Raw genomic sequence first — 22,167 nt, forward strand, 5'->3', positions numbered from 1 at the left:
CCCCCATGAGTCCCCTCATTGTTAAGCTAAATAGAGGGGTGCCCAGATTTGGACACAGGATTGCAGACGAGGGCTTCCCAGAGGTCGCATGATACACAGAACAGAACGCTGTACAACAGCACTCAGAAATCCCGTCCAACCCATTCCTAGTTAGAAGGTTTCACTTCTTTATACGGATGCTACATTAGAGGAAATAGCTTTGCTTTCAGCGGATACAGACTCTCTGTTGACCGGCTGGGTGTCCCGTGTGCTCCTCTTAGGATGACATTGTGCTGACCTCCCTTGACAAATGGCTCAGCCCAAAAACAATTTGGCAATTTTCCTTTCCTTTCAATCTCATTCTGTTTCCCTCCCTTCCCCCACTTTTTAAATTAACCTCCCCCCACTTCTCTCTCTCTTTGACACGCACACAATTTTCATTTTTACAAAACCATTTCCCTTTTCTCTCCTACTCAATTTGGTCTCAAAGCCCCTTTTTGTCCAAAAAAATGTTTGACAAAAAGTTTTCAACCCTCTCTCCTTAAATTATTTCTTGACATTTAGGACCGAGTTTGGCTGGCAAAGAACAAACCCATTGTGCCCTTAGGTCATCCTCAGACTTCACAGCCTATAAATGTAGGTGGTTAAACAGAATATATCCCATACAGCACTGGAGCAGAAGGGAATTACATGCAGAAAACAAGCCATTGGTACCTGTCTGTGAGATAGAAGTGGATTTTCCAACCCACCCTCTACAGCTAGATGGAACTTTAATTCCACTGGGTTCGATTGCACTTGAGCTGAGCGGCTGGAGGGTTCAGCACAAGTTTCCTTCAAGGGTCTCAGGATGCGACTTTGAGGACAAGTCAGGTGACAAACTTTCATATTTAATAACACGAGGCCAATCAAGTTGAACCACTTCTCACTTTAGCTATCATCCTTTTTACAGTGCGAGAGAAATACGGGCTGACTCATGTAGTTTCATTCTTTGCAACAGGATACAACCTACTCCCAATTATCCGAATAGACTGGGGGGGACACGCCTGGTCCCACAGTTATGTGGGGCTCTGGAGTCAGCACTCTCACCTCATGGCCCAGCCTGGCTCTCTGCTCCCAGGTGTTGTGCATTGGACATTGGGCCAAAGTTAGGACCCATCACTCCCCTCCAGCCCAGCTCTGCTATTCGTGAGTAGGCTGCTGGGGCCAGGGCCTGGGGTAGTTGCTCTGCACCCTTCCCTGTTGCTCCAGGTTGAGGTGGGTTGGGGCACCAGAACTGAGATGGGGGCACCTGTCTCTCCCGCCATCTCAGTGACCCCAGGCGGCACGGAGAAGGAATCTGCCTGAGTGCAATGCACAAGGGATCAAATCAGGACCCGGGGGGGGGGGAAGGAGTAGGCTGGGACAAGGAGTCTGGAGAGACTGGGACCTGGGAGGGGAGACTGGGACCTGGGGGGGCGGGGTCTGGGAGGGGAGACTGGGACTGACATCCACTCCTATCTATTCCTGCAATCCCCTGCCTCGTTCACTGCTCCCCTTCCAGCATCTACCACAAATGAGGCAGACTCCTCTCTGACTGCCCAGCAGGTCTGGCTAATGTTAACCCAGGTGTTAGTGTATCAATGTAATGATTCCCCCCGGCTCCGGCAGATGCTGGAGGCGAGGTCCCCTTGCAAACACCCCAAGACCCTGGAAGTGCTGAGCCAGAACACCACCTGCTGTTACCTGATGCCGTTCCCCGGCAGAGGGATCATGAGTGGAAGCGAGGGAAGGCTGAGAGGTAACGGACCCAGGACAGTGGCTCTGAGCCCCCTCCCTTGTGCAGAACAATGCGACTGGGGCACTGATCATGCCTATGCATGGACAGTAGAGAGAAGAGGGATCAGACAGGACCTAGAGTCCCCTACCATCGGCCATCTCTCTCCCCTTTGCAGACACAGATGAGGATTTCTGGGAGCACCTGAGGGACTATGTCACCGACCTGGTGGTCTTGGCCAGTCGACATGTGTAGAGGGACCAGAATTGGAAGCCGCTGACTGGGACACACCTTGCTGATGGGAAAAAGGTGAGGTGAAGGAATGTCACTTCGGCTTCTCCTTTCCCTGTTAGGTACCTTCTCCACATCTGACCCAATCGTGGGGTGTCTCTCCTTGCCCGTCCATGCCCGGGGTTGGGAATTGCATCCATCCTGCTGGAGGTGAAAGGGGAAGGATCTGGATGAAATCTCAGGTTTGTGGACTCCGGGGTAAAAGTCTTTGGTGCTGAGGGTTTGCCCAGCCTACGGACACGTCTCCAGTCCACGAGACCCATAGCACCAAATCCTGGTTTTCCTCAGCAGACGCATGTTGGCATTTAAATGAGAGGAGCTTGTTAGAGCTGGTCTAAAAACGGGAGTGTTTTTCCCACAGAAAACATGGAGTTACCAGCTAAGCCCCAAAATATCTCTGTGTGGAAAAGTCATCATGGCAGGTCCTGGGAATTGTAGTTCTTGTGACTCACATTCTTCTGGGTTGGGCACCTGGTTGAACTACATCTCCCATGATGCACTGCAGGCACCATGCACCACCCCCCCGCCCCAAGAGATGAGATCCTGCTTCTGCATCATGGGGATTGTAGCTCCAGCACCTCATCCTCCCCATTCTCCTCTATAGGTTGGGCTCCCAGCTTGGAATGCAACTCCCATGAGCCTGGTCTACAGAGGAGAATGGGAGGTTGGGGCAACCAAACTACATCTCCCATGATGCCTCACAGTCTTCTCTCTTGGTGAGGGGAGGTGGTGCATGACTTCTGCAGGACACCATGGGAGGTGTAGTTCACACTGAGTGCTGGGGGTATAGAGGAGAATCAGGCCTCTGAACCACATTTCTCATGATGCACCAGCATCTCCTCTGTTGCTGCAAGTATCATGGCCCTGGTGCATCACGGGAGGCACATGCAGTGGCAGGGGAAGGGAGCAGGATTAGGTGGATTCAGGAGCTCTGTTCACTGGCCCCTCTGGGGAACAGGCCAAAGTCACACCACAGCATGCTCCAGCCATCTCCTCCCCCTCCCCCGCCCACCCTCTGTGCTCAGGCCAGCAGCGCAGACCTTTCCACCTAGCGTCACAGAGTCTCTGGGGAGCTGTGAATCGGGCCGGCTGAGCAGAACTTCTGCCCTGGCTTCTTCGGCCTGATCTGCCAGCCGGGCAGCGTCCCAGCACAGCCCTGACCAATCCCGTCAAGTCACAGTTGCACCGTCTTCCCCCGTAGCAGGGCAGGACCCAGTGTAGACAGAGCCTTCGACACAGACTGTAAAGTTCTCTCGGGAGCCAGCCTCAGATCCGCTGGGACGGGTGCTACCCAGGCCCCCTTCTAGAGGAGAATTGGATGCGGGGAGATTCTCTGCATGGGGGAATAGACCAGCCTCGGTATTCCAGAATAGCTACTCTGCAATAACCACTCCAGGATAGTCCCACAGCAGAGACTGTTCCGGAGCCATTTCTCCTTCACAACAAGATTTAACCCAGCCAGAACAATACCCCTCCCCCACCCCCAAATGAGAGCTGAGATTCACACCCAAACCACCTGCCTCCTGGAGAGTGATAACCCCCCCTCCTCCCGCCACACAAATACCACCAGACCCGTGAGAGCCGGTGTCACTGATGCGCTGTCGGGGATCAGCTTCAGGCCGAGCCCGGCTGGGACAGGGATTTGCAAAGTCCTCGGCTACAGGAACGTGCTACAAGTGCAAAGTGCAGGTCGGGGCGGGGAAGGGAGCTGAGGCTGGGCTGCTGTGGGGATCAAATTGAAAAGTGGTGGTACCAGAAGCCCCAAGCGGCTGCCACACTGGCCAGCGGCGTCACTCTGTTACGTGAGGTTGCTGCGGTGGGAACTGCAGCCACTAGGTGGAGACAGGGCCCCATAAAATGTGGTTCACCCCATCTTTGTCTTCCCTGTGCAGATGGCCATCACCTTCCACAACCAGAGAGTCACCATGCTCTCTTTTTGAGGCAGAAGGTGAGTCTGAGGAGTGGGGAGCTGTGCCCCCAGCCAAGGTAACCCCAGGGAACCAGCTTGGCCAGTCCCACTGGCTACAGGCTTTGGGACAGGAGATTGGAGTTCATATCAGCTTATAGGGTGGCTGTGTAGATGGGAGTCTCTGACCCTGGCACAAGGGGGGCCCCAAACTGAGTTGGGGAGGGGTGTCTGTGCAGTGCCTGGTGTCCCTGTTCTCCATCAAGGGGGTGGGCTCTGTGCAGGGTCTGGAAAAATGGGGGGACCTGATCTCCATCGGTCTGTGCAGCACCTGGCACGACGGGGGGCCTGATTTCAATCGGGGAATCTATGGGACATCCAGTGCGATGGGGGGCCCTGATCACATTCAGGGGAGTCTGGGATCCGCCTGGTGTGATGGGATCCCTGATCTCAGCTGGGGGGGTGTCTGTATGACAAGTACCCTGATCTCAGTTGGCGCGTGTGTGTGTGTCTGTGCAGCACCCGGTGCGATGGGGGCCCCGTATCTCTCACAGGGCATCTGTGCAGTGTCCTGTGTGATGGGGCCCCAGTTTCACCCCAGGTCTGTGCAATTCTTGCCCCTTTTAACACTCTTGGCCATCTCCTCTCCCGGCGGGAGCAGGACGGCAACTCCCAGAACATGTTTGCCTGCCTGAAGGTGAGGCTGAGCAAGATGGCGGAGCAGTTCGCGGAGTGGCGCTGTTAACAGCTTTGCCCGTTACTTTGAGGTACGCTCATTTATTAGGGTTACTCTTCTGGGGGGTGGGTTCTGTACTTCTATCAATGTACTGCTTGTGTCACTTGTGTTCTCCTACAGAGCTGTACTTCTCCCTTCTGCAAGTTCCCTCCCCATGGAGCTATCCTGCAGGACCTCGGTTGCCCAGGGCTCGGTTCCTCCAGCCCCAGAATAAGACAAACACACACACACGTTACCAGAACGCATCTGAGAGAACCGGGTTAATGAGCACTCCCAGGCTGTCCTCATCAGCCCTTAAACTCAGCATGCTGGATCGAGCAGCACTTCCAAGCTATCACCTTCATATGGCCCAGGTTCAGTAAGTCCCTAGCCCCACTTTCATGTTACAATTGTTCTGGTTGTAACCCACTTGATGAGCAAACCCCACAGGATTTTTGGGCTCTGCTGGGGTCTTTCAGCTTAGGTACGAGGAGCCTTGCTGCAGAGCGAATGAGGAAACCAAAAAAAAAAAAAAAAAAACCACCCACAAGGTGGGCGGAGGAGGGAGGAGGGGGGAGGGAGAGAGAAGCAACCAACTTAATCATTCAAGTTATTTATTGCCAGGTAATAACCATAGGTGAGCCAAACAAGCAAAGCAGTTATAATATTATATCTAACTTAAATTTGATTATAAGTCAGGTTTAGAAAACTATAACTAATCCCACAAGTCAGGGTCAGAAGGCTACACCTAGGGAGAGAGAGAGAGAGCTGGGTTCTCATCACTCCGTGAAGCTCGAATCGATCGGGGGTCCCAGGTGGTGGTGGTAGCTGCGGGTCTGGAGTGCTGGAGACAGGCAGAGCCCCCAGCACCGTCAGGCAGGAGAAGATGAAATCCCAATGGAACGGATGCAGAGTTTGGATCCAGGCATCAGAGCACTGACTGGAGGGTGGAGAGGGGTTTTTGTAGAGAAACAAGGATGGTTCGAGGGAGAACACGAGATTTGTTTATGTGTAAACGAGGGAGAATACCAAAGTTGTTTTGTTCTGGCTAGACAATAGGAATTGATTATTCCTGGCTACAGGTGGTGTTCTTTGGAGGGAGCTCACAATGCAGTTAGGGAGTATCACTATTTTGGATACCAATCAAGGATTCATGACTAGAATTGCTCTGATCACTACTGAGCTGGGTGTGTGCAGGTGGGTTCATTAACGTCTGGAGCAGAGATCCCCCAGCATGCAGTGCGTCCCTGCCTTTCTGCTCCCAGAGTTCCGTGTGGTTCTCGCCTTGGAATCTCTGTTCTCCATCTGTATGCTAATGGAGATGCCTCCTTGTCCCATCTTCCATGCAAATGAGGCCAGGGGAGTTTCTTTAATCCTATCACCCTTGTCCCAGGGGTTTAGGTGTGTCTCCCACGGCCTTTTCATTGCTCTTTATAAGTCTTTCTTCTGATTGCTTTTGGTTCAAGCAGAGACTCCAGCCAAGCAAAGCCTCCCAGCAGGAGTGATGGCCTGTGTTTTTAACTGTAGCTGCCAGCCTAGAGATTGCCTGGTTGTGGTGTTGAATCTCGAGTTTGCTAGTCTCCCCCAAAGTTCGGAGCCTCTGTAGCTCAGCTTGTAAAGAGGGATGAGTTAATAGTCCCTTAATGGCAGTAAGACCCATTCCCAGTGAAATGGGGGAAACCTCCTTGTAGAGCTCAGGATAGGCATTCAAATGTTGTACAGTCCATCTAGGCTCAGTAAGCTTAATATCACAACTAACAATGGTGGTTACATTACAGAAACAGCGATTAACATAAGGCACCATGGGTTGAATCCAGCGTCCCTTAATCAATACAATATTATTACATCTTGTTCTTACACACACATACATGCTTTACCAACATAGACAATAACAGGGCCGAAATTTCCCAGTCTGGGTGTCTGCCTCCAGCTGAAGTTTTGGGGAAAGTTGCCACTAAAACTAGTCAGCAGTAGTTGAGAATGAGGCTAGGAGGGAAAAGACTTTGTTTTGCCATTTGTCATGGCTAAAGGTCTCTCACTGCTCATCTGACACAGTTTCTGGGTGCGCCCATCATGTGCCATTAGTAGCACAGACAGACACACAGCCTGCCCGGCCTTTCACTGGTTTGGAGGGACAGCTCTGGGTTTCCACAGAGGGGCCTGTGACTTTGCGCTAGCTCTTCCCACAGGTGGATCCCAGCCAATCCACCACGGCCTGATCATTCACTTCCCCGGGAACCTGTCCCAGTATCCTGGCTGTCACATCCAGCACAACGGCCGTTCTGGGACCTTTTGTCCTGGAAGATCACAAAACCCTTTATGGAGCGAGGGGAGCTGCTGGTGCCGGCAGCTCAGGCAGGTGACGTGATGGGCAACTGCTAAGAGAAGGCGGAAGAGGGATTCCCCCATGGGGTTCCCCACCTGGTAACCTCCCCTGGACATGTGGGGTACAGGGTTGGCTGCGCCCCAGTGCATCCCTGCAGGTGTTGTCCCTGTTACTTCTTCTGGGTAGGAGTCATGCCCTTGGCCTGTTGTCAGATCGAGCCCCCTGAAGATCCAACAAATTGTATCCTAACAGAACTGACAGGGTTAGCATGCACTGTCCTGCCCTTCAGAGGTCTGTGACCAGTGGTACCCAGTGACCAAACAGCTGACGCGTTGTTTATTTAGCAGCAGGAAGGTAGCATTACAGAAAAAGTTATTAAAACAACAGCCTATGTATGTGCACGTCTGTCTACCTAGAGTGCTACCAGCCCCTGGTGTTAGCCCACGTTGGTCCAGCTTTTCCATTTGGCTCCAGTGCCTGGTTCCAGGTGCCCCCCATTGCTCCTCCACCCGCTGCACAATGAGGAGAAAACAAAATCTCAGACAGCCAAGTACTGACAGTGATGGGTTCCCCCTCAGGGTGCCACCTGGAACTGGGGTACCACTGAGCCCTTCCGACCCACCAGCCTGGGCTCCCTTCTACACTGTACCGCTGTGACAGGCTCCCAAGCCCCCTCCAGCCCACATACAGCGAGGGACACACCCAGCTGTAGCTACATACACACAGGTTCTTTAACCAGCCCCTTCATGGGAAGTTACAGCTAAGGCAACTCCCAGTTCCGAAGGCAGGCACCCCCCTCTGGAATGTAAACCCCAAATTATACCACTTTGTGCTGCACAGGGAACTGTAGAGTGTAAGCTCATCAAATTCACCTCCTCCCTCAATGTGCAGAGGAATAACAACGGCTTTCTGCCCCGAGCTATGACTCCCACCCACAGGTTTTAGAGAAAGCAAAAAGAAGTGTATTAACTACAGAAAATAGATTTTAAGTGATTATCAGGGATAGCAAACAGCTCAAAGCAGATTACCCAGCAAATAAACAAACCACACAAACTAAACTTAATATACTACATAGATTGGATATGAATAGCAAATTCTCACCCTAAATGAGGATACCAGCAGACTGCAACTTCTTAAGGGGCCAGCTGCACAGGCTCACAGCTTAGAAACCCCAGGTGTTCCTTTCACAGGCTAAAAATCCCTTCTGGCTGGGTCCAGCACTTCCCCCCAATTGAGTCTTTGTTCCTCGGGTGTTTCCAGGAGTCTCCTTCGATGGGGGAGTCAGTGAAGAACCCTGATGATGTCACTCCCCTGCCTTAAATAACTTTTGCATATGGCGGGAACCCTTTGTCTCCAAGCTTGGTTCCCACGCCTTTCAGTGGAAAAACACCGGTATTCCAAGATGGAGTCCAGTATCAGGTGATCTGGTCACATGCCCCTGTAGTGTCATAGCAGCCATGGCTGTTTGTAGCGTCCTCAGGAAGGCTCCCCAGTGGGAGATAAGCTTCTTGACCTATTATTCTCCCTAATGGTCCATTGACTTGAATGGGTCCTTCCCAGCCAGCCATCTAGGCTGATAGCCTTTTGTCTAGTGGGCGTTCCCCATGTGGAAACAGTTTGTAATACAGATACATAGTCAGTATTCCTAACTTCAGATACAAAAATGATATACGCATACAAATAGGGTAATTATACTCAGTAAATCATAGCCTTTCCAATGACATCTCACATGACCTATCTTGCATAAGAATCATTATGAGTACACCATATTCATATAATAATATCTCTATGAAGTATATGTGGTGTAGTGTCACACTGACTCCTGGGGAAAACAGCAGTATGTGATCACGGAATTAAAGACCGTATCCTAATGCACACGCACAAGGGGCAGCATTAAGGTTGTGCGGCCAACCTTGATACTGCCATTACCTATTTTTGAAGCACTTTGCATTGTGACCAGCACATGCCTTTAACATTGGAGAAAGGCAGAGCCAGAACATATGGCTGGAAGATAAAGGCAGATAAAGTCCAATGAGAAATAAAACACCAGTTTTTCACAGTGCAAGAGGGTAACTACTGGGCATAACTCCCGAGGGCAGACATGGACTCTCTGTGCCTTGATGGCTTCCAGTCCCAGCTGGAGGCCTCCCTGGAAGGTGTTTTAGTCAAAATCACATAACAGGGGCTCACAGTCCCACTGTTGTGTCGATGGTGATGCCCTTTCAATGTGGGTGTCTGCAGCTCTCGTGGGTTCCTGCTGCCTGTTGCCATTCACCACCCCACCCATGTACATCCCGGTGGTAGTGCCCACTCCTGCCCCCACCGCCGCTGCCTCAACAAGGCTTAGCGCTACACCCTCAGAGCCAAAGATGCTGAATGAAACCCAATAACCTCAAATGGTCCCCCCAAAGGATTGGGTTCACAACCCCAGGTTTAGTAGGGCAATGCTCAAACCACTGAACTATCCCTGCATGCAATAACCTCCCTGCGAATGACTGCTCGGAGATGTGATGCTGATAGCGTTGCTGTTCTGTACTCCATGGTACTGGGGGGCTGATAGCGTTTTCGGTAGGTCTCAAAGTGTCTCTTTTAAAGCCCCGAGCTCCAGGAGTCAGGTGATCACTGAGATTCTCATGGAGCCAGTTTCTCACCCTTGTGGTACCAGAGAAAAGCTTGACATAAAGGTTCAGAAAACCAGAGGTGCATGAAGCTGCATTTTCCCCCTTTTCCCACTTCTGACCTCCCCCAAAATCACTAGGGTTTTGGCCATTGTTGTCTGGAACATTCCCTGAAATATCTGGGAGTAAACCCAGGTGGGGCGGGGAGCCCCAGCGCACCCTTACTTGGCTTGCAGTGACATCTGTCTGTGGGCTCAGCCCCTCACTGGCTTCCTGATCTTGGTCAAGCCATACCCGTGTGGTATCACTGTGCAGCTGTTCCCCACCTGCCCCACCCCAGAACTGCCTGCATCTCTGTAGTGGGCAAGCCATCCCCTTGCAGCATTGCTGTGAGGTGGTTCCACACATGAACCTGGGGGAGTGCCAGGTCTCCAGTCCCTCCCCATCCCAGATCTCGTCCCTCATGTGTCACATCATCAGGCCCCCCGACTACAACGAGAACATGTTCTGGAGTTCATCCGTTCATCTCCAGGGTTCTCAAACTGGGGGTTGGGACCCCTCAGGGGGTCATGATGTCATTACATGGGGGGGTTGCGAGCTGTCAGCCTCCACCCCAAACCCCACTTGCCTCCAGTATTTATAATAGGGGGAGGGATAGCTCAGTGGTTTGAGCATTGGCCTACTAAACCCAGGGTTGTGAGTTCAGACCTTGAGGGGGTCACTTAGGGATCTGGCATGAAAATCAATACTTGGTTCTGCTAGTGAAGGCAGGGGGCTGGATTTGATGACCTTTCAGAGTGCCTTCTAGGTCTATGAGATAGGTATAGCTCTATATATTTAATGGTGTTAAATATATTAAACAGTATATTTAATTAATTAGGGGGGGATCACACTCAGAGGCATTTGATGTGAAAGGGGTCGCCAGTAATAAAGTTTGAGACCCACTGGTTTACCTTGTCTTCCAGTCACTCCCGGGCCTTTCCTCAGTACCAGGTTTCTCTGCTGGACCCTACCTGCTCCAATAGTCCCTGCTCTCCCAGAGCATCCCCCCGCCTCTGCACCTTCCCGCTGCCTTTTATACGGGAATCGGCTGAGCCTCCATCACAACGAGGCATGGAAGGGTTCGATTGTTATTGGTATACCTCAATTTCACTGCACACACACAAACGTCCATAGAGGAGAATCAAAATTTCCCAACAGGCAAAATAAGAAAAATGCTGCATGAGAACTTCAGTTGATTTAAGTCTGTTGACTCTGTATTTGTTACATGATGCGGACAATTTGCACTTGAATAGTTATAAAGCTTCAGCGTTGTGAATCTCAGCATCTAATGTCATTATATTATTATTAGCTGCCCCCCCATTGGCTGAACCCCCATAATTTCCCACAATTATTAACATTTAAATGGGTGAATATAGAACAAATACTTAAAATAATATTAGCTGTCAAATTTATAAAAAAATCAAATAAAAATCAAATTCTACCAAGCCTATTCATACTCGAAGTTGGCCTTTAGCCATCTTCTTGCTGACTTACACCGTTTGTAGGGTTGTGGTAGCCATGTTGGGTCAAGGATAAGAGCGAGATAAGGTGAGTGAGGGAATATCTTTTATTGGACCAAGTTCTACTGGTGGGAGAGACCTGAAGAAGAGCTCTGTGTGGCTCGAAAGCTCGTCTCTGTCACCAACAGAAGTTGGATCAATAGAAGATATTGATTCACCCACCTTGTCTCTCAGTTAAAATTGATACAGTCAACTATCTAAGCCGTCATCTTCCTCTCAGAACAGGCACCCCCCAGATCATGGGCTGGCAGTTGACCTTGGACCAACAGCTTTGGTTTCCTGTAAGTCATTAGCTGGGGGATAAAGCCAGCGTGTGAGGGATCATGAAAGAGAAACCAGTGCTCCAGTAAATTGACTTTTTCACCCTTGGCACTTCCTTAAATGGGAGCTGTCCCTGCTAAACTGATTCAGCATTTCAAATTTTCTGACCTGTAGAGAAATCCCAGCAGAAAGGACAGCCTAAAACCACCCCACCACCTCAGCTCTGCTCATTATCCCATGGTGACCCCTGGAATCACTGATCTCCCAGACAGACAGGCGAGCTCTGGGAGTCAGGTGAACATTGAGATTCATGGGGAGACAATTTCTGGCTCTTGTGGTTCCAGAGCGAAGCTTGAAAATTGATCTGGGGCACGACCTAAAGACTCAGAAAGCCAGAAATGCTTGAAGCTGCATTTCCTCCCTTTTCCCTCTTCCCGCTGCCCCCAAATTAGTGGGTTTCCAGCCATTGGTGCCTAGAAGATTCCCAGAACTTTTAGAATGGCTCAAATGTGGCGTTCAGAGAGAGACAGAGAAACACCATCAGGTTATGTATCAGACCTCTGTCAGCTCGGCCAAAGACTGGGATGGTGGGAGCCATAGACAGCCTTAGGAGTGGGCTGAAACCTTGTTACCGGTTGAGTTAAAACCCCATTGTGGTTGTTGGGTTTGAACTCACCTTTCCATTTAGATATCAGTCGGTATAGGCTCCTGTCCTGGGGTCACAGGATCTGTTCTACACCCTGGCTTTGATACAACCCCTTGAGGGAACCTCTTCAGTGCCCCCAACCCCAAAGGGGTCCCCCTTTTCCTTCGGGGTCGGCCACACCACTGCAATGGACCATTGTCCATTGGACCCCAGCTGAGTTCACACGCTCCGCCTGCCGGAGATTCCCCATGGATCAGTGTCAGTTGTTCAGTTCTTGGGACTCCTGTTGTCTTGGCCAAACCTCCATTGATGTGCGTCAGTTTCAGCCAGTCCTGTAATGACCCAGTCACCCCACCCCAGGCAGTAACATCACCCACACACCCCATGTTTCCTGTTCTGCCCCAAGAGCGGCTTTTAAACCCTTTTGCACCCCTAGGTAACAATGCACAATAGAGAGGGAAACCGAGGCATCCCCCAGCATCATAAATATATGACCAGAAATTCCTAGTCAATCACAGCCCCACCTCAGACAAAAGGTGGGTGTGAACCTGCCCCGGAGCTTTTGGCTGAGGGTTGTTTTAGGTAGGGGCAGGGATGGGGGAAGAGAGATCACACAAGAGCTGCAGAGTGTTGAAAGACAGAACAGACAAGAGTAGAGAGAGCAGCAGAGACAGGAACCTGGGAGCACAGCGTGACACTGGACAAAGCTAAACAGAGAGTTTGGGGCTGTGCTGGCTAAGGGGGCTGGGAGTGGGGCAAAAAGCTAAGAAAATTTCTTCCGTTCTTGGTTCTCCTGGCCCAAGTCCTGGGTTTGGAGAAGCAGCATGACATAGGTTCCTTGCAAGTAATCAAGACAGCAGCAAAGAGAAGAGCAGACTCCAGCAATTTCTCTGTCCGGCTGGGACACCCTGAGGGCCCTGACCTGTGACTAGCCGCTCGGGTCAGAAAGAGGCAACAACAACCTGTGTCTCTTGGGACGGGTTTCAGCTGAAGCAGAGCAAGCCCCTCTGCTACCACAAGAAGGGCGCCCACGCAGACGCCAGGAGACTGGCTTGATCAGAGGGTGCCCGTTGCTGTTTCCTTTAGTCTTTTGTTAGGGTTGCCACAGTGGATCTAGCTGTTCCTCTTTCCAGGTTGTGACAATCAGACCCCCCTCGTGAGGGAGCCGTTCAGTGACTGCCCAGGTGCTCCCAGCACGGCCAGCTCAGCTCGGATTGCTTTCGATTCTGCTTTCCCGAAATCAGTTGCTCCCTCCGTGATTCCCAGCAGAGGTGGGGCTGGAGAACAAACACAGGTGTGTGAGGGGCCAGAAACAGACTGAGATAACTGGGCATTTTAGAAGACTTTGACACTGCTTATCTCGCAGTGTGCAGGGTGAGGAGTGGCAAAATGTACATTTCTGGAGTTTCATAGCCCAGCCAGCTTGGCATTGCCTATAATTGCCGGAGGGTTTCCTTCATTCCCCGGCAGTGCTTAGGCATCGCCGGGCTGGGAGCTGCACTGTCTAGTCTCCATCTGCCGATAGCATCTGGGGAGCCTGCTCCTTGGACGACAGCATCATGGTCATCTGGGTTCCCCACTAGCCATGTTGCTGCTGGCTCTGCCCCTGCAGGAGGGTGAGGAAGGGGACCACTCCACGTGCTGCTTCCTTCCTTCCTTGGTGACCTACACGGCCAGGGGATAGGAGTAGGAGAGCAGAGTCCCCCAGGGAGAGGGGAGGGGTGGGAGGGTGTGAAACATGGAAAGACAATAGCGACCCTCTGTGACTTGGTCCCTGGGGTGCAACCTGGACTGTGGAACCACTAAGCCCTCCCAAACACACCAACCGGGGCTGCCTTTCACACTGATGTCAAGCTACAAGCCTCTCACAGGCACCGCACTTACACAGCCATCCACAAGCAGGGACACACCCAGCTGAGTTACATGAATGCTTTCACAAGCCACTGATGAACCATCAATGGAGGGGCTCCAGCCAATTCCCCACAGCTCCCCAGCCTTCATGTTGTGTGAGGTTATGAGGTATTTCTGTGTATGTTACTGAAACATGCTGTGAGGTTGGGGGCACCTACAGCCAGTCTTTCGGGTACAGCAATGGAATAGCCAGAGAGAGCCAGACAATGTTAATGGCTCATCAACACCCATCAAGGAAAGGATCCCCTATCCCAGGGACCGTGTACAATGGAGGCTGGTTGACCTATGGGGACTGCCTGATCCCCACATCCCAGCAAAGGATGTTTCCAGCAAGCTGGAAGAAACTAGAAAAGAACAGGAGTGACATCATCACTTGGCCCCTCTCCTCCCTCCCCCAGACTCAACATCTGGAGGACAAAGACTTTGACCTATGAAAGAGTAGACCCCCAGTTTGTACCACCTGTCAGGGTGAGACGCTGCTTGATTGAAATCCTGTTTAGTTGGTAGAATTCTGACTGCAAATTTATGTTTATATCTTAAGTAATCACATTTGATTGCTACGCTTGCCACTTATAATCACTTACAATCTATTGTTCTGTAGTTGATAAATCTGAAGGAAGTTAACTTTTCAATTGCAACATTTTCAGGCATTAAATAATTGTCCGACTCCCCCATGATTTCCCTGCAACTGTCAAAATTTAAATAGATAAAAATTGGGGGGGGGGAGGACTTAAAATAATATTATCTGTTAAATTTATAAAAAATCAAAAATAAATCCTACACAGTGTATTCATACTTAAGGTTGGCCTTTAGCCACCTGCTTGCTGACTTACAGTTAAAATTGCTGTTTGCAGGATTGTTGTACCCGTAATGGCACCAGGATAAGAGTGAGATAAGGCGAGTGAGGGAATATCTTTTATTGGACCAAGTTCTACTGGTGGGAGAGACCTGAAGAAGAGCTCTGTGTGGCTCGAAAGCTCGTCTCTCTCACCAACAGAAGTTGGGTCAATAGAAGATATTCATTCCCCCACCTTGTCTCTCAGTTAAAATTGATACAGTCAACTATCTAAGCCGTCATCTTCCGACCTCTCAGAACAGGCACCCCTGGCATTTACACCTTCATTGACCTTGGACCAACAGTTTTGGTTTCCCGCAAGTCAATAGCTGGGGGATAAAAGCCAGTGTAGGAGTGATCATGAAAGAGAAACCAGTGCCCCAGTAAGTTGACTTTGGCACCCTTGGAGCTGCCTTGATAGGGAGCTGCCCCTACTAAACTGATTCAGCATTTCAAATTTTCTGACCTGCAGAGAAGTCCCAGGAGAAAGGACAGCCTAAAACCACCCCACCACCTCAGCTCTGCCCATTGTCCCATGGTGACCCCTGGAATGTCTCCCAGACAGAGAGGCGAGCTCTGGGAGTCAGGTGAACACTGAGATTTACAGACAGTTTCTAGCTCTTGTGGTTCCACAGCGAAGATTGAAAATTGAACTGGGGCGTGACCTAAAGGCTCTGAAAACCAGAGGTGTGTGAAGCTGCTCTTCCCCCCTTTTCCCTCTTCTATCACCCCCAAAGTCAGTAGGATTCTGGCTATTGGTGCCTAGACCATTCCCAGAACGTTTGGAATGTCTCAGATGTGGTGTTCAAACGCTATCACGTTACAGACAGAGAAACACCATCGGATTGTGTATCAGGCCTCTGCAAGCTCGGCCAAAGCCTGTGGTTGTGGGAGCCATAGACAGCCTTAGGAGCTGGGTGAAACCCTGTTACGGGTTGAGTTAAAACCCCATTGAGGTTGTTGGGTTTGAACTCACCCTTCAGTTCAGATAACTGTAGGTATAGGTATGCCGATGTATCCCATAATGCTTTATGGGAATATGACATAACTGGAGTATGTTTTATGCTACATGTGCCATGTAACATATCTCTGCAAAGGTTATGGTTTACTGAATCTATTCATCCTATTGGTACACATAGATCATTTTTGTACTTGAAGTTATTAATATTGGCTGTATACGTGCTTGATTTCTAAGTAAGCTTTGTAAGGCATTTGGTCAGCTTCTTTAGAAAGGAATTCACAAAGTTAAGTGCCCAATCAAAAAGCACTTAAGGAACAATGCATCTTGGAATGCTCCAGTCCACAGAAGAAGACTTCCTGAAGACATACAAGCTACCATGTGGACAATGGCTTCTGCCTGTAAAAACTGTGAGTCATGCATGGACATGTGACTTGCCCAGGTGACTCCAAAACTCCATATTGGAGCGGGACTTTGCATAGGAGAGAGGAGAGGGTCTCCACCCACAAGAGAAAGTCTATTTAAGCCTGTGGGAGACCCCTCCATTTTGTCTTCAGTTTGGCTCAAGAGATAGCCTCTCCACCCCAAGGATATCTGAAAGAAACTGGAACAAAGGACAGTAACCACGGGGGTGTGAGTGATTGCGGGACCCAGACTAGCAGGAGACTAGTCTGTAAAAGGATGCTTACTGGAACTGGTGAAATCTTATCTGTATTCAGTTTCTTACTGCATTAGACATAGACTTACATGCTTTATTTTCTTTTTCTTGGTAATTCACTTTGTTCTGTCTGTTATTACTTGAAATCACTTAAATCCTACTGTCTGTATTTAATAAAATCACTGTTTACTTATTAATTAACCCAGAGTGTGTATTAATACCTGGGGGAGACAAGCAGCTGTGCATATCTCTCTATCAGTGTTACAGAGGGTGAACAATTTATGAGTTTACCCTGTATAAGCTTTATGCAGGGTAAAACAGATTTATCTGGGTTTACACCCCATTGGGAGTTGGGCATCTGAGTGCTAAAGTCAAGAACACTTCTGTGAGCTGCTTTCAGTTTAAGCCTACAGCTGTTAGGGGACGTGGTTCAGACCTGGGTCCGGGTTTGCAGCAGGCTAGCGGGTCTGGCTCAAACCAGGCAGGGCACTGAAGTCCTAAGCTGACAGGGCAGGAAAGCAGGGGCAGAAGTAGTCTTGGCACATCAGGTGGCAGCTCCCAAGGGGGGTTCTGTGATCTGACCCGTCACAATAGGCTTCTGTCCTGGGGTCACAGGATCGGTGCTACACCCTGGTTCTGATACAGAGTCTTACAGGAACCTCTTCAATGCCCCCAACCCCAAAGGGGTCCCCGTTTTCCTTCAGGGTTGGCCACATGGTCGCAATGACCCATTGTCCAAGGGACCCCAGCTGAGTTCACAGGCTCTGCTTGCTGGAAATCCCCAGGGATCAGTGTCATTTGTTCAGTTCTTGGGGCTCCCATTGTCTTGGCCAAGCCTCCATTGATACGGGTCAATTTCAGCCAATCCTGTAACGACCAAGTCACCCACCCCAGGACGTGATGTCACCCAGACACCCCATGTTTCCTATTCTGCCCCAAGAGTGGCTTTTTAACCCTTTTGCGCACCCTGGGTAACAATGCACCGTAGAGAGGGAAACTGAGGCATGCTCCAGCATCATAAATATATGATCGGAAATTCCTAGTCAATCATTGCCCCTCTTCAGACAAAAGGTGGGTGTGACCCTGCCCCGGAGCTTTTGGCTGAGGGTCGTTTTAGGTAGGGGCAGGGGCGGGGGAAGAGAGATCACACAGGAGCTGAGGAGAGACGAAAGACAGAACAGAGGAGAGCAGAGAGAGCGGCAGAGGCAGGAGCCTGGCAGCACAGCGTGACGCCGGGAAAAGCTAAACAGAGAGTTTGGGGCTGTGCTGGCTAAGGGGGCTGGCAGGAAAAACGCTAAGAAGACTCCTTCCATTCTTGGTTTGGAGAAGCAGGACGATATAGGTTCCCCACAAGTAAACAAGATGGCAGCAAAGAGAAGAGCAGACTCCAGCAATTTCTCTGTTCAAATGGGACGCCCTGGGGCCCTGACCTTTGACTAGTCACTTGGGTCAGAAAGATGCAACACCAGCCTGTGTCTCTTGGGACGGGTTTCAGCTGAAGCAGAACAAGCCCCTCTGCTACCACAAGAAGAGCACCCACGGGGGCGCCAGGAGTCTGGCTTGATCAGTGGGTGCCCGTCACTGCATCATTTAGGCCAGGGGGTCTCAACCTTTTTCTTTCTGAGGCCACCTGCCCCTGGCTCACCTGTGCCACAATAACTGGTTTTCTGTATATAAAAGCCAGGGTCGGTGTTAGGGGATAGCAAGCAGGGCCCCATGGGGCCCAGCATATCTATGTTGCTCGGGCTTCGGCTTCAGCCCCGAGTGGCGGGGGTCAGGGCTCACGCTTCAACCCCATGTGGTGGGGCTTTGCCTTTCTACCCTGGTGAGGTTAATGCTGGCCCTGCTTGGTTGCCCCCTGAAACCTGCTCGTACCACCCCCGGGGGCCTTGGACCTCTGGTTGAGAGCCACTGCTTTAGGCAGGTGTTAGGGTTGTAATAGTAGATCTGATTAATCCTCATTCCAGGACGTCAGAATCAGATCCCACCCCGTGGCCTTGCTTGGGAGCAATTCAGTGACTGTCCACGTGCCCCGGGCATCGTCAGCTCAGCTCAGACCCCGTTCGGCTGCTTTCCCTGAAGTCAGTTGCTCCATGATTCCCAGCAGAGCTGGGACTGCGGGCAAACAACACAGGTGTGTGAGGGGCCATCAAGGAACGAAGGTAACAGGATGTTTCAAAGGACTTCGACACCTCTTATCTCACAGCACAGGGGAGGGGTGTGTGTGAGAAGCAGCAAAATTTACATTTCTGGCCTTCCATAACCCAGCCTGCGTGGGGCTGCCTATAAATGCCAGCCTGGTACCTTCATTCCCCGGCAGTCCTTGGGCATTGCTGGGCTGGGAGCTGCACTGAGTCCAGTCGCCCTCTGCCGATAGCATCTGGGAAGGCTGCTCCTTGGACCACACCATGCGGGGGGTGTCTGGGTTCCCCACTGGCCGTGTTGCTGCTGGCGCTACCCCTGCTGGAGGGTGAGGCAGGGGAACACCGTGCCCTCTGCTTCCTTCCTTCCTTGGTGACACACAGGGCCGGGGGGATCGGAGTCAGAGAGCAGAGCCCCCCGGGGAGAGGGCAGGGGTGGGAGAGACAACAGTGACCCCCCGTGAGCTTCAGTGAGGGCAGCTGAAGGGTAAGAGATGGAAGCAGAGAAAACTGAACAGGGCACCTCTGAGGGGCTTGTGTGGGATGATCCTGCCTCTGGTGGGGACACACCAGATGGGCCTGGATGGGACATCTCCATCTCCACTGGGGGAGCAGAGAAGGGGGCAGCAGACTCCACCTGCCCTCTCATTAGCAGCATCACAACTCCCATTACCCACCCCCCAGAACTGGGACAAGAGTCTGTGGGGTAATACCCTCCCCCCAACCTGACCCCTGCTAGCTCCTGCCTTATCTATTGGCCCCCCTGCCTCTCTCTTCACTGGCCAGGTGCGGAGCAGAACCCGGGTCCCCCAGGTAAGAAACAAGCTCTCGACAAGCCCCATAAACCCCCCTCACAGCGAGCGGCTTCATCAGAAAAGCCGGCTACCTTGTGACCTAACAGGGAGCATGAGGGAATTGGAGATGGGATGGGAACAGGGGATTCTTGGGTTTTATCCCTGGCCCTGGGAGGGGAGTGGGGTCTAGTGGTTTGAGCATGGGGCTCCGAGTCAGAACTCCTGGGTTCTCTCCCTGGCTCTGGGAGGGAAGTGGGGGCTGTTGGGTTAGAGCAGGTGGGCTGGAAGCCAGGACTCCTGGGTTCTCTCCCCAGCTCTGGGTAGGAGATGTGCGTGTTGTCACATGTTAACATGGCTTCCCTGGTTTGTGCAGTGTCCAGCCGTATCATAGGGGGGCAGGATGCGCAGGAGGGTCGATGGCCCTGGACAGTAAGTGTGCAAGTAAATAGTCGACACGTCTGTGGAGGATCCCTCGTCTCAACCCAGTGGGTGGTGTCAGCTGCTCACTGCTTCGATCTGTAAGTAACCCAGGCAGGGGGTGATGACTCTCCCCTGGCCTCCTGCTGTGCAGCTGTTCCCCAGCTGCCCCTCCCCAGAGGTGGCTGCATCTCAGCATTTCACTATCTTCCCCTTTTCCTTTTCTCTCCTCCAGCTCCGTGCCCTATTCCCAGTACCGTCTGGTGCTGGGGGCTCACCAGCTCCTCAATCCCTCCCCGAATCAGGTCCTGGCCGAGGTGCAGAACATCATCCCCCACCCCAGTTACAATAGCAAGAGCTCCGTTGCTGACATCGCCTTGGTGAGGCTGAAGGAGCCGGTGGCAACCACGAAGTTCATCCGTCCCATCTCACTGCCGGGGGCCTCCCGCCAGTTCCCTGTGGAGAACACATGTTGGGTCACCGGTTGGGGTGATGTTGGAGCGAACAGTACGTATTGGAAGACTCAGAGAGGGAGCTGGGAGGCCGTAGGTGTTTGGGGGCTGGAAGGAGCATCTCCCCAAACTCCAGGATCTGGGCAGCCCCTGGGAGGAGCTGGGGTCATGGACAATGTGACCATCTCAACTGACTTCCTGGATAGCACAGGCCAGAGAAGGTCCCTGAATGAATTGCTGCTCAAATCATGGCAGGTCTCTTCGATGGCCATCCCATCTGGATTTACAAATTGTCCCTGATGGAGAATCTACCATGACCCTTGGTAAATTGTTCCCAGGGTTAATCGCCCTCCCTGTTAAAAACTGACACCTTATCTCCAGTCTGAGTTTGTCTGGCTTCAACTTGCAGCCATTGGGTTTTNGCTGCCCAGACCCCGACCGAGATCAGGTCCCCTCTTATGCCAGGCACTCTCTGGAGCCTTAGTTTTCTACCCGTGACCTCCACTCCTGGCCCGGTTATTCCTTAGTTGTCCCCCATTTTCAGTCCTGGGTCCAGTGGCTCCTCTCACAAGGCTGGGGGAGGGGCCTTTAGATGCAGGTGGGCTTGTGCCCACCCACTTCCCGGAATCTCAGTAAGGCCAGACACTGCGCAGACCCCAGCTGAGATCGGGGCCCCCTTGTGCCAGGCGCCGCCCAGACCCTGGCCGAGATCAGGCTACCATAGTACCAGCTGATGCCCAGAGCCCTCTGTCAGAGGTCACTGCTCCTGTTGCTCAGACCAGGTATAATCTGTGACCCTCATCCAGTTTTTGCTCTCACTGTGGGGCCCTGACCCCCTGTTTCTCTCCCTCTCTAGGACGACTCTGGGAATCCTCTGGCCTGTCAGCAGGGTGGCACCTGGTACCTGGCTGGAGTCCTCAGCTCGTTCCTGAGCGGCATCACGAGTGATATCATCTGTTTGGAGGCTAGTTACCCCGCAGTCTTCACCCGGGCGACAGCCTATGACAGCTGGATCCAGGGGCACGTGAATGGTGTGGGCCCCTCTACTGTTGCTTCTCCAGCCGCGCTGATACTCACCACCCTCCTCCTCACAGCGCTGTGAGCCACGCACGGACCTGCCCCAGGCACTGCCAGGGCCACCCGTTCCGTGGATGGCCATAGACCCTGCTTGGCACCGTGTTTGGGTCTGTGGGATGCGGCTGGGAGAGGCTGGTGGATGGAAGCACGGGGGCGCTATGGGGAGGTGAGGGCAGAGGGTGGGGGGTTTTATCCAGCCCGTCCTACAGCTCTGCAGCGCCCCCTGGGGGTGACTGAGAAGCCGACGGGGAAGGGCCCCACAGCTGCTTTGTTCCCACGACTCGTACTCTGAAAACTGTAAATAAATTGACTTTTCTAATTGTGTCTCCGCCTGGTAACAGCCACGACCAGCTCTAGAGCAGCCGGCGCCGCCTCCCACTGGCTCCGCAGCTCGGTATTAGCTGTGGGGCGGCACAGTGCGGGCGCTGCCCATCGCGCCCGGTGCTGCACAGACACACCTGACTGAGCTTGGGGCCCCCCTCGCACTGAGCAATGCAGAGAACAGGGTCGGGATGTGTCAGCCAGCGCTGGAGGAGGGGGGTGAGGGTGTGAATTTATGGAGGATGGGGCACAAGGGAAGGAGCAATTCAGGACAAACAATAAAGCCGCATTCGGGGGAGGAGGTTGTTTATACAGCCCCCCTGCCCATATAGCTCCCTCCCCACTCTTCCTCCTCTAGCACACGAACTGTTACAGGGGGTTCTCCGGAAAAAAATCCCTACTTGCGGACAGAGCTGTGCTTAGGGATGTCTGGCAGCACGGGGCCAGCAGCCCGGAGCCCCTGGACTTCCCAGAGCTAAGCAGATCAAAGCAAGCATATCTATCACACTGAGGAGATTTAAACGTCAAGACTCCTCATAAGAAATG

The 22,167-nt window shown here is 52.0% G+C and overlaps 1 protein-coding gene across 1 annotated transcript; it reads left to right on the plus strand.

The window, feature by feature from the left end:
* The first annotated feature begins 1,626 nt into the window (after positions 1-1,626).
* Positions 1,627-21,325, plus strand: LOC117876612 (serine protease 27-like). The gene is made up of 6 exons (XM_034768865.1): positions 1,627-1,756; positions 1,911-1,983; positions 3,916-3,971; positions 19,728-19,872; positions 20,007-20,316; positions 21,080-21,325. The coding sequence occupies exons 1-6, from the start codon at positions 1,627-1,629 to the stop codon at positions 21,323-21,325; spliced, it is 960 nt and encodes a 319-aa protein (XP_034624756.1).
* The last annotated feature ends 842 nt before the right edge of the window (positions 21,326-22,167 follow it).

This window comes from Trachemys scripta, chromosome 4 (assembly GCF_013100865.1).
Source record: "Trachemys scripta elegans isolate TJP31775 chromosome 4, CAS_Tse_1.0, whole genome shotgun sequence".
NCBI classification, from domain to species: Eukaryota; Metazoa; Chordata; order Testudines; family Emydidae; genus Trachemys; species Trachemys scripta.

What these genes read in the sequence shown, in the direction of transcription:
- LOC117876612 (XM_034768865.1), top strand. Translation starts at nt 1,627, where the DNA reads ATGCTGGAGGCGAGGTCCCCTTGCAAACACCCCAAGACCCTGGAAGTG. An exon ending in GTCTTGGCCAGTCGACATGT is followed by an intron (nt 1,984 to 3,915) that starts GTAGAGGGACCA and finishes TTCCCTGTGCAG; the next exon opens with ATGGCCATCACCTTCCACAA. An exon ending in CTCTCTTTTTGAGGCAGAAG is followed by an intron (nt 3,972 to 19,727) that starts GTGAGTCTGAGG and finishes TGGTTTGTGCAG; the next exon opens with TGTCCAGCCGTATCATAGGG.